Genomic DNA, 15,466 nt, shown 5'->3' on the forward strand with positions numbered 1-15,466 from the left:
TTGAACAACAAGGAGTCCTGGAGAAGACTAGCCCACCTTCATCAGGGCAGAAGGCACCACAACTTTATTTTCATTTGGTAACATGGCATCATTAAAAAAGGATTTTAAACCAACTTTGGGAAAAGTTATAGTCCTAATGAACATTCTGTGAAAGTAAATCTGATGTCACATAGGGGCTATTAACTAGAGAGCCCTTTAGCTAGCTAGGTTGCACATAAAATATATCTAATATAAATCAATTACGGTATCAAAGGCTTTAAAAATTCACTATAATTTAGCTTACCGGAGACAAATCGCCAGGCGTTTAACTGGGCTGTTGGACTCCCGGTAGTTGGTATCCATCCGGGCGATCCTGGCTCCAACCATCTGGAGCAGGTGATCGAACTGGCTTCGGTCCAGACGAAAGTAACTTCGAGATTCTAATCCAAACAGTTGAAGTTCTTGAATGAGATGGTGGTACTCCCCTCCATGCTTTCGGGACCCACACAGGCCTGCGCTTTCGGCAGGGCTGGTCCCTTACACCCGCCCGACAGCGCGATCAAGACCACCTTCCTCACCGTTTGGTCTCATTGTTGAAAGAGCCTACTCTCTGCTATCTTGACTAATTATTGCATTTCGCTCCAAAACTAAGCATTTTGGAGGGAAATTACATTATAGGCTCGCACAATTAATTTTTAGATGTCATCGAATAAATATGTATGCTACTTGGCAAATGAATAAAATATGTAAAGAAATTATGCAATCAAACTGTTTTTCTTATTATGGAATCCCAATTCTTTTTTACTGGATGTGTGCAACAAAAATTCAACATTCTACTACTTTCTGTCAAGTCTACGCATACAATTTGATGCATACATTCGATTTACCACACATAACGCACTAGAACTGCCTCTGCAACGCAATGCCGCAAGGCAAACGCTGCGATCCATTGAAAATGAATGGACTTCTGGTGTGCCAAAACGCAGGTCACAATCAGTGTGTTCGAAGCGTATTGTTTGAAAGCTGACCGTTTGCCAAGAACCAAACGGAAGCAATCAAGGCGAACGAAAATGTCCCTAACTGAATTTGTCCAATAGAAACGGTCGTTTGCATTTTCTGTTTGGAGTAAACGGTTTGTTGCAAAACGTTTTGAAACATAATCTGCCTAATGATCACACCCCAAAGTAACGAATGCGAAAGTTTTAATGATTGCTTTTTTATTCTGACTACTGTGATTAGCTGGGTTGATTGTGAAAACTGGGGGCAGCATGAGGCATTAGATTAGTGTCTACAAACTATAGTGCTTGTTGTATTGGTTGTGTCTTTCAGTATTCTCTGATGGAAGCAGAGGGACTCCTAATCTCAGGACCTCAGGGTGTCCTTTCTCATCCAAAGGCCCTTACAAATGCCAGACCAGACTACTGAATAAATCAAATCAATTTTATTGCAGTAATATTTTCGACAAATATAAACAAACAAAACAAAAGACGAAGCCATATTCAAACAAAAACAACACATTTACACCAGGTTACATGGTCTTGTCCTGGCTGTGTTTGAATTAGTGTCTACAAGTAATAAATAAACAGCTGTTAATAGATATTCAATCAAATATACAACATCAGCCCACATTATGATTTGGGCTGATCATTCTCAGTATAGGCTGATCATTTTCTCCTCGGTTTGGGAATGACGTAGTTACCATTTGTTGCCACAGGAATGAGGAGCTTCCGGGATTCCATTGGGAGATATTTCTCAATCAACACATTCACTGGCATGCTGTCAGTCACAAACCCCTGTCTGGAGAGAAAAACAGATTTAGAGAAAGACGAATGCACGCACACACATGACAATGAGATTATAGTACATACTGTACACTTAAACACCTGACGAACCACAGCTATAAACAAACCTCCGCATCAGCAGCTCTACGTCCTCCACCTCAATGGTCTTCCTCTTGGCGTGAGCAGCAAACATCTCCAAGTCATCAGCTAGTCGGTCAAAGTAGAGCTCCATTCTGGCAAGTAAATGTTACACATGTATTCATCCATCAATACATTATCATTAAGTAAGTCCTCTATTCTGTCACTAATACATATAATTTAACATCAACGATAAAAGAACAGTTGCATTCTGATGTTTTCCTATCTTTAAACAGATTGGTACATCACTAAATCACTTAATGTGCAGGTTAATGAACATAAGCACTTTTCCCTAAAATGGATTTAGATTCTTACATCTCCTTTAGGACAGGGTAGACATCTGTAGACACCTTGGTCTTGGCGAAGTGTTTGAACACGCTCATGATGTAGCTCTTAGAGAGACCAGTATCCTTCTTGGCTGATCCAGCCCGCTTTCCCCTCACCGCTTTGGGCTTCACCGCAGCTGCAGCACCAGACAAAACACTGAGGCCCCAAAAGACAACAGATTAGGTCACAAGCTTGCACACAAACTAGCACACGTATAAACACACAATACTACTACTAAAATGACTGCATGTGTTTGTGTGTGACTTGCCTTGGTTGAAGGTCTTTGAGAATAGTGGGTGTGGCCAGGGGGTCAATTGGCAGAGCATTCCTCTTCTTTCTGACAAACGCAGGTGTCTTCATGGACAGCTCTGTAGGAAAGAAGGGGTTAGTCATCACAGCATATACGCACGCGCACACACACCTGAATACAGATTTTGTAGATCTAACCTTCACTCTGGATACCATCCCCCTCTTCCACATCATCCCAGTCCTCCTCATGGTCAGCTGGGCTCTGGGCAGTGATGGGGTGCAGGGATGAGACGCTACTGTGAGGGGCGTTGTTCTCAGGTTCAAAGGTCATCTCTAAAGGAGGCATGGAGTTCTCCATCTCCTCATTTCCAAGGCTGGTGCCTGTTCTACTCAAACCTTCCAGCTCCTGTTCATCTTCCTGGGGCAACGGGGAGGGAGGGGCGCTGCCAAGGGTTACTGTGCGGGTGTGGGCGCTCTCACTAGCTCCCACCTCCGGCCCGCTGTGCCACTCACCAGCAGTGTCCCCCTCTGACCTTCTGCCAGCCCACCCTACAAAACACACACAAAGACATCAATAAAACAGTCTCACAAATACTAAATTAAATAATAGAACAGAAAATAGAATAGACCACTAAGATTATTTTTCAAACTTAAAGACTGAACAGTCTTGTTGACAAGCAGTATTTGAGCCAAGTGGAATACTGTCCACATCGGCCAATGTCACATCTTTCATTATCACATCATGCTCTCATTACCAACCTGACTCACAAGTCTCTGTAGGATGGAGCTCTGCTCCCATGCTCTTGTAGCCCCTCCCTCCTTCAATCACTCCTGCAACCTCGACACCACCCTCTGAGCAATAAGCTCTCCGACTGATGTGCATCACATTGTGTGCTAAACTCTGTGATGTCAAGCCTTTTTCCTGCCCTTCTTCCACTAACTGTCCCCCTTCATCTGCTAGATCTTCTGTCTGAGATTCAGTCATCTCCTCCTCCTCTCCTTCTGTCGGAGACTCGGCTACCTCTCCTTCTGTCGGAGACTCGGCTACCTCTCCTTCTGTCGGAGACTCGGCTACCTCTCCTTCTGTCGGAGACTCGGCTACCTCTTCTTCTGTCGGAGATTTAGCCAGCTCCTCATCTTCTCCTGTCCGGGAGTCAGCTACCTCTTCTACTTCTTTTGTCTGGGAGTCAGCTACCTCTTCGGTCTGTGATTTGGACTCCTCCTGTCTCACCGAGGCCCCTCTCTGCCCAGCAACAACAGCCAAATCCTCTCCATCTTTGTTGTCTATTTCCATCTTGTCCTCCTTTTGTTCCCCTACCTCCTCCATATCTTTCTCCTCCTCATCCTTCATTCCTCCCATTTCTCGCTGGATCTGTGTTCCTGTGATGGTGTCTTTGTCCTGGGTGGCGATAATGAAGGTTGTTGCTGTGTCATCAGGCGGGGCGTAGAGCGCTGTGTTGCTGGTGATGATGTCATGGGTGATGTCAGGAGCGGTGAGGTCACTCAGTCCCAAGGTGAACCCCTCAGAACGAACGGTCTCACTGAGACCCTGCTGAACCTCCCTAACACTCAGCTCTGAAAAACAGGGAGAGGGAGGTGGGAAGAGAAAAAGAGGTGGAAGTACTAGGTTTAAGTTCGACTCTTCACACAAAATGTAGTCTTACATAAGAGTCTCAATCTCATATTGTTCCAGATCATTTAAGTACATATCAAACAATATAATACACTGAACAAAAGACAAGCAGAGATATAAGGGGGAAGAAATTAGATAGGATGCAGAGGAAAGCGCTTACCAGGGTCTCCACCCATCGCCGCCTGTCGATTCCGTAGGGCCTCGTCAAACTCCTCAAGGCAAATTTTTTTACGATTTGCTACCTTCCTTTGAAATCCCCTTTTCTCAGTCCGAATGTCCACAAAGGGTGTTTTCAGAGAGAAGGTGATAGAGCTAGAAAATATGAGAAAACAGCCTCATTTACATTTCTGACATTCACTACTGAAATTCAATGAGAGAGCAGAAATGTTTCCAATTTGCAGCTCTTTACCTTGGAGAGGCAGAAGACAGGGATGAGAGGTCTTTTTCTGTTGCACTGCCACCTTTACCCTCTCCATCTGCAAACAAGGAATCCACAAACATAAAATTCTATCAGAAAATGAATACATCCATCATCAGACTCCTAACCTACAGTCTCCGAGACAGCTTCTACCCCCAAGTCATAATACTGCTAAATATCCATAAGACTACTAAATAGTTAATTAATGGTTACACGGACTATCTGCATTGATCCTTTCTTGCACTGACTCTATGCACTCACAATACTATATACACAGACACACACACATTCACTAAATACGCGCGCACACACACATCATATGTTACTCTTATTATTATCTATTATGATGCCTAGTCACTTACCCTGCCTACATGTACATACAGTATCTACTTCAAATTCCTCATACCCCTGCACATTGATCTGGTACTGGTACTCCCTGTATATAGCTCCATTCTTGTGTATTTTATTCCTCGTGTTACTATTTATTTTTTATTTTTTTTAAACTCTGCATCGTTGGGAAGGGCTTGTAAGCAAACATTTAATGGTAAAGTCTACACCCGTTGTATTTGCTGAAAATACAATTTAATTTAAACTTGAACCCATGAAAAGTGAGATTGTCAGTGGGTCAAAATGAGTGGAACAGAAAATCTCTTCTCATATAGAGCAGTTAACCAGTATGTTTAATCACACCCTGTAACACGTTCAGAACATGCTCCAGTTACAGATGTCACACAAACTTAACCATGCGCACAGTGCCGACCATGACCTTACCTTCATGTTCAAGCTGCCTGTTGAATGCTGTTATGTTGAGACTCCGACGTGGTCGCTTCCTGCTTAGTCCCTTCACCGTATTTGACAGGTTTACTGTGGTGGTCATGTCAGGGAGATCCAACTCAGACAGCCCTGTACTAGGCGGCACAAACAAAAACAAGGTGTGAACACACAAACACATCACACCACCAATAATGCAGAGGGCTGTGTGTCCTGAGTGCACCTCTGAGGATATCGTCCTTGTCTGTCAGCATACCTTGGGCGGTTGCTGTGAAGACTGGAGTTTGTGGAGGGCAGCTCTGGTTCCTTCCTGACTGGCCGGTCCTGAACCAGAAGGGATGTTTCCAGCTCTGACCAATCAGAGAGGAGACAGAAGAGAAACAAAAACAAAGATCACTGAACAACGGGCTATAATGTGCCCATGATGAGCATATAATAAAACATACATCTTACCGCTAGTCAATAATAAAAACGCTGACCCACACACTCTCACTGTGATATGACAACACTCACCTGTCTGCAGCATCCCCCTGAGTAGGTATCTAGGTGTGATGTCAACGTCATAGAGAAGCGAGGCTGTGGCTGGTGCAAGCGTGTTAATCTTCCTGACTCCCTCTGATACAGTCCGCCTCTTACTGGATGGCTCTGGCAGGGAAGATCTGGAAGTGCTCTGTAAGAGAAAAGACAAAAATGCTGATGAACTCAACACAAGCCTTGTTTAAAACAGTTCCTCTGCCCAACACAGACAAACGGACAGAAAAACAGATCTTCAAAGTAATGCCAGGCGGACACTACAAAACTTTAAAATCCTAACATCCCTGAGCCTCTCACATTAAAATACCGTCTTTCCTGTAGTTGTCTTACCAGCATAGTGGTGCGCAAACTAAACGATGTGGCACAAACGAGGGGAGGTCAAGCACGACAACATTCTTCACTTGGTCTTGAGGATTATCTATACCATGCTGTCTTGACAAGGATGTGATTACATAGCTAGAACGACCTGTGGCTCAAAGCAGCCTCAAACGTTTTCAGTCAGACATTCATGTTTGCCATACAGAGTTGAAATATCTAGCCAATACATTTTTAATTGAATAACATTGTGTGTAAAGAGCTTGTCAGAGCTGTAATGATTTGACACTTTGGCAAGTACAAACACATACTAGTAGTAGTCATCGCTCCTGCTCGAGAGTACACATTCTGGGTGATGTGATACAACGTCATCATCTCACTGGCTATTGCTGATCACCGTTCTCAAATCTTGTCATTACATATGTCACACTACAAGAGCATTGCAGATTTTATGCAGATAAAATCAAACACGTTTAAAAATATTGGGACGTCTGGGACTGCTCAAAGACAGGATCGGTAGCCCTCTGATTACATCTCTGACCCGCTCACATTAAACAAGCGTAGCTGATGGCCGCTCACCCAGAGTAGGCAAGGACATGGGGATTTTGTCTCCGACCTCAAAAACTTGTCTGGGACAGCTAGAATTGGGGACAAAATCACATAGTGTACACCCGGCTTAACCTGACCTCACAAAGCTTCTTTTTGATGCTCTGTTTGAGGGCCTCCTGTGGGGTAAGGGCCCCAACATCACTCCTCCTTAGTCTGATACTATGTCTGACTCTGGACCCAGGGGACTGGAACTGAGCCTGGGAGGCACTAGAGAGGACATAACACACATGGCTTATTCCATTAAAATTAAAAAATGTATCTGGAGATATCACAGTTGACAAGAGAGAGCCTGTCAACCTAACAGTAGACAACCGCTAGCCAAAGCAAGTTTAGTTGATAGATAGTAGTAGGTACTGTGGGTGACACTTTTCGACAGTGTTGATTTACCTGTGGGTAATTGGGGACCTGGAGGACTCCGTTTGAATTACATTTTGCAGGAGAATTCGAGCAGACACGTTCTCATCTACAGAATCCATGGCATAACGTTCAGTCTGTCGAAACAGAAGAAGTCAACGTCTTATCGATATTCTGGAAATAATTGACATGCTGTCAGTTTTAATTAGTTAGCTCACTACCGGCTTAGTACTTGTTAGCTAACGTTCATGCAAATAAACACATAACTTACTACTTCTGAAAGTAAGTAAGTGGGGCGACTAACGCGTTAAAGTTAACTACGCTAACGTAACAGGTTAACCTAGCTAGCTATCCAAGCTAAGCTAAAGTTAGATATATCATACACTGACTGACACAATCAAGGAATTCTACCGAGTCGTGTTCACGATACATTAGTTTCGTGTCGCCTCTTTATGTGGAAAAACAACGTTTTGATGTGCTATTTTATGATAGTATCCTAAGCTTGCTAGGATACTATGAAAAAATATATATACAATAAAAAGCTTGCTAGCTAGTGTTTACCTTTTAGCGGATGGCTCCCGCGTTTAAAATTTAAGTGAAAACTCGCGAGATGAGAATTTGGGGAAGCAGAAAAGCTATTCGGATATGCATTATGGGACTTGTAGTTTATTTAAGTTCTTAGTTCTGATACACGCTTGCTTGGAAAGCAGTAATAATGGATACAATAGTTAAACATCTATTAACATAATAAACGTCTGAGATATTATACACAGATACGTCTAAAACTATATTAATTGTGCGCAACACTAAACAAAATGTCATCTTTTTGGGGCTGCCTGCTTAGGACACAAAACAGGAAGTTGTAAGCATTGTGGGACGTGTAGTTCCGCTTCGAGGCCGATGGGCTTGATAACAACGCGAGGAAGAACGAAACAAAAATAAATTAGATAAAACTTCAATAGAATAACAAGTTTATCAGATTTTCGTTGGAATAAATATGCCTGGATTCACCTGCTGTGTCCCTGGCTGCTACAACAACTCTCATCGGGACAGAGAGCTGCGGTTCTACACATTTCCAAAGGATACCACGCAAAGGGAAATTTGGCTCAAGAACATCTCCCGGGCCGGGGTGAGCGGCTGTTTTAGTACCTTCCAACCCACTACTGGACACCGCGTCTGTAGCGTACACTTTCCCGGTGGCAGAAAGACCTATACCGTTCGAGTACCGACGCTCTTCCCGCTGAGAGGAGTGAATGAACGCAAGAACCGAAGAGGCAGGAACAGGAAAGCGTCTGCGGCGGCTTCTGTTACAGCCCCCAGTCCAGGTAGTATTGTCATCACAAACGTTGTTTCGACAGCCCCAGATGCCGCTGAGACCGCTCAGAGCGATGCAGTCACCGACACAGCTGCTACTGATGGCCCTATCGTGGTGCAGATCGGCCCGGACGGCGAATACCTCGGACCTGTAAATCCAGCCGCGCAGGGTGACGGGTCCTGTTTTACTGCAGTCGTCTCCAGCTCCACTGACCTGGCTGGGGGCGACGATCCCCCTGCAGACGCCGCGGCCGCTGCCCAGCAACAGACCGTGCAGTACTACAGCGTTGTCAGCAACCCGCTGGACCACGCGTACTCGCTGACCACCGGGACCACCTCGGCCGAACTACTTCGGAAGCTGAACGAGCAGCGGGACATCATCGCACTCATGGAAGTGAAGATGAAGGAGATGAAGGCAACCATCCGCCAGCTGCGCGTGACCGAGGCCAAGCTACAGGAGGAGGTGCGAGAGCGGGACCGTTTGCTCTCGGCAGGAGCAGCCGTAAAGAAAATGTGACCATCATTCCCACCCAAAGGATGGATAGCTAAAGACCGTCGCGACCTAAGACTTTAACGTGAGATGAAGGGGGTCCGTGGAGAACAGCGCAAACCCTCTTTTTTACGAAAGCGATGACAATTTATTTTCAATAGAAGAGATACCAACTTTTTGGTCTACTCATGCTATTTTTGGCTATCTAGTTGATAGTAATAATCCCATAGTTGCCTATAAAACATTGCCCAATTTAGTCCACCCGTGTGTTTGCTAAGTGCAAGCAGCCTTTTAGGGGAGTGTAAAAACATTGGCGAATGCGTTCTTGTGGATTGCCTGGCTGCAACTCTGTAGCCTACTTTCGACAGAACAGGGGGATGGGGGAATTATTAGGCCATTTTTTTGTTGTTGTTGAGCTGTTTGTATGTCAGTGTCTGCAGTTGAATTCTCATTGCAGTATATTAAACACCAGCTTTTCAGCTCAGAGGCCATCCTCCAAAACAAGGTTGCTTTGTGACTCTAGCTGTGGGAAGATGTGTTGGGCATCATAAAAGTATGTGTGCTTATGAGGTGCCTATTTCCACAAGAGACCTGTCTTGATCCATGGCTCTATCTGGTTGCAAGGCGTTTACACCACCTAAAGATTCACTGTGTCTCAACCTTCTCCCAAATAGTTTGATACAGTATCTGTAGTTGCCACTCACGTATGGATATTATGTTAACCTCTGACTGTTGAACTTTGACCTGACAGCAATGACTGTTCTTAAACCATAACCATTTGAAGTAAATTTCATTTTGAAATAATATATCCTGAGTTGTTTCTTTATCTGTTTAAATTGATGCATGAGTGTTATTCTTGGATATAGCTCAGTAGGCTGGATAGTGACATTGGTGCAGTGATCATATCATGCAGTTGATGTCTATCATTTCTATTCCCCTTTTCAATTGAAACAGACTTTCTCTTAGAGATATCCACTTATAGTGAACATCAAAGGGATCTAGAATCATGACTTAATCTTATCTTGATTATTGGCCTGATGTATGGTCAAGTTCTGCAAAAAAAATACCTAGTTAAGCTGCATCTGGCTCAGAACAGAGCTGCACGTCTTCCTCTTCATTGTAATCAGAGGGCTAATATTAATACTATGAATGTCAGTTTCTCTTGGCTAAGAGTTGAGGAAAGACTTGACTGCGTCACTTCTTGTTTTTATAAGAAATGCGTTGGACATTCCTAATATTTTGCATAGTCAACTTACACACAGCACTGGCACACACACTTACCCCACCAGACATGCCACTAGGGGTCACAGTCCCCAGGTCCAGAACAAATTCAAGTAAATGTACAGCATTATACAGAGCCATGAGTGCATGAAACTCCCTTCCATCTTATATAGCGCAAGTGAACAGCAAACCTGTTTCAAAAAACAAATAAAGCAACACCTGATGGCACAATGCCTGTCCCCCATGTGACCTACTTGTGTGTTTGTACTGACATTCATGTGTAACTGATAGATACACACATACACACTACATGTTGTTTTTAAATGTAAATTGTAAAGTCTTTTGTCTGTAATGTATTTTTCGTTAAGTGTCGGACCCCAGTAAGACTAGCTGTCGCCATTGGCGTCTGCTAATGGGGATCCTAATAAATCAAATTAAATGACTAGCTCACATTAAGGAATATCTGGTATGGGGAGTTCATTTTCAAAATTAAGTTTGAATCCTCTCACCAGACCTGCTGCACTATACAGAGACTGTAGATGGCACTACACTACAGCTTGGACATCAATGTCACTGGACTTTCCCCTCCCCATTCCGTCTGTCTAGTGTGCATCCCTATAGGTCACCTTTTCTCTATCTTTCTGCATCTCCCTTGGCGGATCATGGTCCACTATCTTACCTTCCTCTGTTGTATGGGACTTTATGCATTCTTACCCATGTCCTTAGCATCAGTAAACTGTACATTTATAAGAATCTTTGTTACTTTCTATTGTATTATTTTGTTGTAGATTCTATCTATTAGTGAGTGACTTATCTTTAGCAAAGACTAATTCAAATCCATTTATCAGAGTTAAATAAAGGTTCAATAAAAAATGTAAAAATTAAAAGAGAGCGAGATGTGATTAGCATTGCAACGTAGGGGGTGTGGCGACAGATTTTCATGCGAATATTCTAAAATCCGCATAAAAACAATACGCGCATTTTCCCACCAGAGATGTTTCCATCAAATTAATTTGTCGCTGATAAAAGGCGGTGCGTGATGACGTAATACACGTACAAATACTTTTTGTGGTTAAATGACCATGCACCAAATAAAGAAGAGAAGTTAAATAGGTTTCCACCGCATTTTCAACTTAACTGATGGTTTTATCACAAACTATGTTGCGTTATATAGCGAGTGTGCACACTCTTGGGACGTGCGCTTTAGCGGTGTTGGCTAGAGCTCACGTATAGCCTACATAGTGAGATTATTATTATGGACGAAATAGCGAGATTATTTTTATTTGTCAAATGGCAGCCAAACATCGATTATCATGTCACCATAACAAGACCCTCGATATTTATTGGAAAGGAGCATCAAGCTCATCACCTTGCACTTTCACCACCCTGTGAAAATCACCATCATTTATTTAATTTGTAGTCTAATAAATTGCATGGTTTCCCAAATCTTAGTTGGAGGACTACACATGTCATCGAGTGACTCCAAGTTTACTTCGATATGATGGTTATTGTATCAATATTCGCGCATAAAAGCGTTTCCATCGACATATCTCGCATAATTAATTTTACTGACACAAAAAGATCCCATTATGTCTAGCGTATTGAATTTTGTCAACATTTGGAATATTTTCATCTGGCTCGTCATGAAATGTTTTATCCTACATCTAGCATAAAAAGGTTTAATGGAAACCTCCTTAATTTGTATGGATTAAAAAGCACAGGACAGTCAAAAACACTATGAGGATTGCCAAATTATAACAGTGTAGTTTAAGGAAAGGAGAGGAGGCCAAGTAAGAGTATTGATATGCACCCTCAGTCTTCTGACCATACCACTCTGAGGCTCCACTGCTGGTTAGCAAAGGGTTTGTCTGAGGGCTGACCCCTCACATGAAAGCTCAGAGCTGTTTCCCAGGGTAGGTAACCTGTATGTGTGTATGTTTGTTAGATAGTGTGTAAATTGTGTGTGTGTGAATATTCTGTGTACATTGCATTGCTAGTTATTTTGGAGTTTAAAGATCAATGATGTGTGTAAACTGGATGACTCACTATGTAGTTTGTGTATATACAGTGGGGAGAACAAGCATTTGATACACTGGCGATTTTGCAGGTTTTCCTACTTACAAAGCATGTAGAGGTCTGTAATTTCTAATCATAGGTACACTTCAACTGTGAGACGGAATCTAAAACAAAAATCCAGAAAATCACATTATATGATTTTTAAGTAATTCATTTGCATTTTATTGCATGACATAAGTATTTGATACATCAGAAAAGCAGAACTTAATATTTGGTACAGAAACCTTTGTTTGCAATTACAGAGATCATACATTTCCTGTAGTTCTTGACCAGGTTTGCACACACTGCAGCAGGGATTTTGGCCCACTCCTCCATACAGACCTTCTCCAGATCCTTCAGGTTTCGGGGCTGTCGCTGGGTAATACGGACTTTCAGCTCCCTCCAGAAATGTTCAATTGGGTTCAGGTCTGGAGACTGGCTAGGCCACTCCAGGACCTGGAGATGCTTCTTACGGAGCCACTCCTTAGTTGCCCTGGCTGTGTGTTTCGGGTCGTTGTCATGCTGGAAGACCCAGCCACGACCCATCTTCAATGTTCTTACTGAGGGAAGGAGGTTGTTGGCCAAGATCTCGCGATACATGGCCCCATCCATCCTCCCCTCAATACGGTGCAGTCGTCCTGTCCCCTTTGCAGAAAAGCATCCCCAAAGAATGATGTTTCCACCTCCATGCTTCACGGTTGGGATGGTGTTCTTGGGGTTGTACTCATCCTTCTTCTTCCTCCAAACACGGCGAGTGGAGTTTAGACCAAAAATCTCAATTTTTGTCTCATCAGACCACATGACCTTCTCCCATTCCTCCTCTGGATCATCCAGATGGTCATTGGCAAACTTCAGACGGGCCTGGACATGCGCTGGCTTGAGCAGGGGGACCTTGCGTGCGCTGCAGGATTTTAATCCATGACGGCGTAGTGTGTTACTAATGGTTTTCTTTGAGACTGTGGTCCCAGCTCTCTTCAGGTCATTGACCAGGGCCTGCCGTGTAGTTCTGGGCTGATCCCTCACCTTCCTCATGATCATTGATGCCCCACGAGGTGAGATCTTGCATGGAGCCCCAGACCGAGGGTGATTGACCGTCATCTTGAACTTCTTCCATTTTCTAATAATTGCGCCAACAGTTGTTGCCTTCTCACCAAGCTGCTTGCCTATTGTCCTGTAGCCCATCCCAGCCTTGTGCAGGTCTACAATTTTATCCCTGATGTCCTTACACAGCTCTCTGGTCTTGGCCATTGTGGAGAGGTTGGAGTCCGTTTGATTGAGTGTGTGGACAGGTGTCTTTTATACAGGTAATGAGTTCAAACAGGTGCAGTTAATACAGGTAATGAGTGGAGAACAGGAGGGCTTCTTAAAGAAAAACTAACAGGTCTGTGAGAGCCGGAATTCTTACTGGTTGGTAGGTGATCAAATACTTATGTCATGCAATAAAATGCAAATGAATTACTTAAAAATCATACAATGTGATTTTCTGGAATTTTGTTTTAGATTCCGTCTCTCACAGTTGAAGTGTACCTATAATAAAAATTACAGACCTCTACATGCTTTGTAAGTAGGAAAACCTGCAAAATCGGCAGTGTATCAAATACTTGTTCTCCCCACTGTATGTATATTTGTCATATGTTTGCCACTGAAAGAATGGACCTTTTCAGCTGACATGGGTACAGGAATTATATGTGTGACAGAGAGAGTGAGAGAGAGAGAGAGAGAGAGAGAGAGAGAGAGAGAGAGAGAGAGAGAGAGAGAGAGAGAGAGAGATGAATGGAGAGAGGGAGGTTCCTGATCCTAATCTGGATTTATTCTCTACCCCAGGTCCCAGTAGAGTTATGTAATGACTTAATCTAGGCCTGTTAATCAAATTTACACAACTCTCTCTCCCTTTCCCTATCCCCTCTTTCTCTCTCGCCCCCCCCCCCCCTCTCTCGCTTTCACCACACACAGTATCTGCGTAGCGTAGCCACTCATGTCTAATCATTTCACTGTCTCTTCCTTAGTGCCTCTTAATTAAATAATATGAATCAAATTCCCTAAAACAATGTGCATGACTCCGCTGCCTCTCCTATCATGGTACTTTCAAGAGGAAACCCTATGTCATTAAAGAGTATTACAAGATTAAAGTATAACACTGTGTTTTGACGTGAATGTCTGTGAATTATATATTTTTTACAAAACAAACAATTCATGAAATCCTCTATCAACAATCCCATGCCAAAGCTCTCAGTAGTCATCGCGTGACTTGTGTAAGTGACCACACTGCCATGCATCGTTCCAAGTGGATTTGCCTCTATTTGTAAGGATTTACATTTGCTTTTGTGGCACATTTCTTCCTTTGGTTATGTTAAGCCTGTTTAACCTTGTTTGCCCATGTTGATTTCGTTAGCCTGTGTGTACTCTGGTGCTATATATTCTGCTGTCCTTGCCTTTCATTGTTAGCAATTGTTCTCCTCTATTCTCTGAACAACCATAGAGATAAAGCACATACGCTTTATCTGACCATAGTGTTCCTACTTCTTAATCTACCTAAACCGACCCTCAAATCTATATGAAGATGCCATCCATTGAACTGTGGGAGATTAAACAGCAGTGTGACGATTGTGGCTCTCAGCTTCCTGTCATATTGAGACCCTTATTCTGCAATCAGATAGTCAGGGATATTGTGTATAGGACCTAATCTCAATCCCTGCTTCCAGTTGTCATTTTGATGATAACACACACACACACATTTACATTTACATTTAAGTCATTTAGCAGACGCTCTTATCCAGAGCGACTTACAAATTGGTGCATTCACCTTATGATATCCACACACACACACACACACACACACACACACACACACACACACACACACACACACACACACACACACACACACACACACACACACACACACACACACACACACACACACACACACGGAGGGGCATAGCAGGTATCTCCATAGGCAGACAGGCAGTCAGATTATTCAGAAGTTAATGGTTGTATTAAACCGCAGATTACTGTTGAGATATTGTTCTTCCCATGTGTGACTGTCTACAGATGTGAAACAGGACTTATCTACTAATGCACCTACCGCCAGCCATCTGGGGGGCATGGAGGGTGGAGCAGGGGGCATACAGTGGGAAGTGGGTTGTTAAAACTGTCTGTAAATGTCTATAATACAAAGGCTCAACCAGGTAGGGCTGTCATTAGACGGTGGGCAGAGGGAAACTCCATATATGATCTGTATGTGGGTAAATAATGTTGCCTGAACCACCCCCCATCCT

At 43.3% G+C, this 15,466-nt stretch overlaps 2 protein-coding genes across 7 annotated transcripts; one reads left to right on the forward strand and one right to left on the reverse strand.

The window, feature by feature from the left end:
• Positions 1 to 1,405: 1,405 nt before the first annotated feature.
• On the reverse strand, positions 1,406 to 8,390 carry LOC139576100 (centromere protein T-like). Of its 6 annotated transcripts, none has more exons than XM_071401777.1 (14): positions 8,258 to 8,390; positions 7,142 to 7,245; positions 6,832 to 6,961; positions 5,810 to 5,966; positions 5,553 to 5,646; positions 5,297 to 5,433; positions 4,517 to 4,583; positions 4,268 to 4,419; positions 3,234 to 4,049; positions 2,673 to 3,023; positions 2,494 to 2,593; positions 2,214 to 2,381; positions 1,889 to 1,993; positions 1,406 to 1,776 (listed from the first exon to the last, which is right to left on the reverse strand). In XM_071401777.1, exons 2-14 carry the CDS (start codon positions 7,228 to 7,230, stop codon positions 1,644 to 1,646), a joined length of 2,499 nt encoding a protein of 832 aa, XP_071257878.1. In that variant the 5' UTR covers positions 7,231 to 7,245; positions 8,258 to 8,390; the 3' UTR covers positions 1,406 to 1,643. The 6 variants fall into 6 exon arrangements, with proteins under 6 accessions (XP_071257878.1, XP_071257877.1, XP_071257879.1 ...); XM_071401776.1 differs by lacking the exon at positions 8,258 to 8,390 and adding an exon at positions 8,120 to 8,257; XM_071401778.1 differs by lacking the exon at positions 8,258 to 8,390 and adding an exon at positions 7,670 to 7,939 and having other exon boundaries at positions 3,243 to 4,049.
• LOC139576101 (THAP domain-containing protein 11-like) lies at positions 7,971 to 9,718 on the forward strand. The gene has a single exon (XM_071401782.1). It carries the CDS (start codon positions 8,106 to 8,108, stop codon positions 8,937 to 8,939), a length of 834 nt encoding a protein of 277 aa, XP_071257883.1. The 5' UTR covers positions 7,971 to 8,105; the 3' UTR covers positions 8,940 to 9,718.
• Positions 9,719 to 15,466: the final 5,748 nt, after the last annotated feature.

Source organism: Salvelinus alpinus, chromosome 5 (assembly GCF_045679555.1).
Source record: "Salvelinus alpinus chromosome 5, SLU_Salpinus.1, whole genome shotgun sequence".
NCBI lineage: Eukaryota > Metazoa > Chordata > Actinopteri > Salmoniformes > Salmonidae > Salvelinus > Salvelinus alpinus.

Excerpts from the sequence above, each read along its gene's own strand:
- LOC139576100 (XM_071401777.1), bottom strand. The coding sequence starts at position 7,230 with ATGGATTCTGTAGATGAGAACGTGTCTGCTCGAATTCTCCTGCAAAAT. Across the intron at positions 4,584-5,296 it reads CAGGCAGCTTGAACATGAAG|ATGGAGAGGGTAAAGGTGGC; the intron begins GTAAGGTCATGG and ends CCTTGTTTGCAG. Across the intron at positions 2,382-2,493 it reads CTCAAAGACCTTCAACCAAG|TGTTTTGTCTGGTGCTGCAG; the intron begins GCAAGTCACACA and ends TTGGGGCCTCAG.
- LOC139576101 (XM_071401782.1), top strand. The coding sequence starts at position 8,106 with ATGCCTGGATTCACCTGCTGTGTCCCTGGCTGCTACAACAACTCTCAT.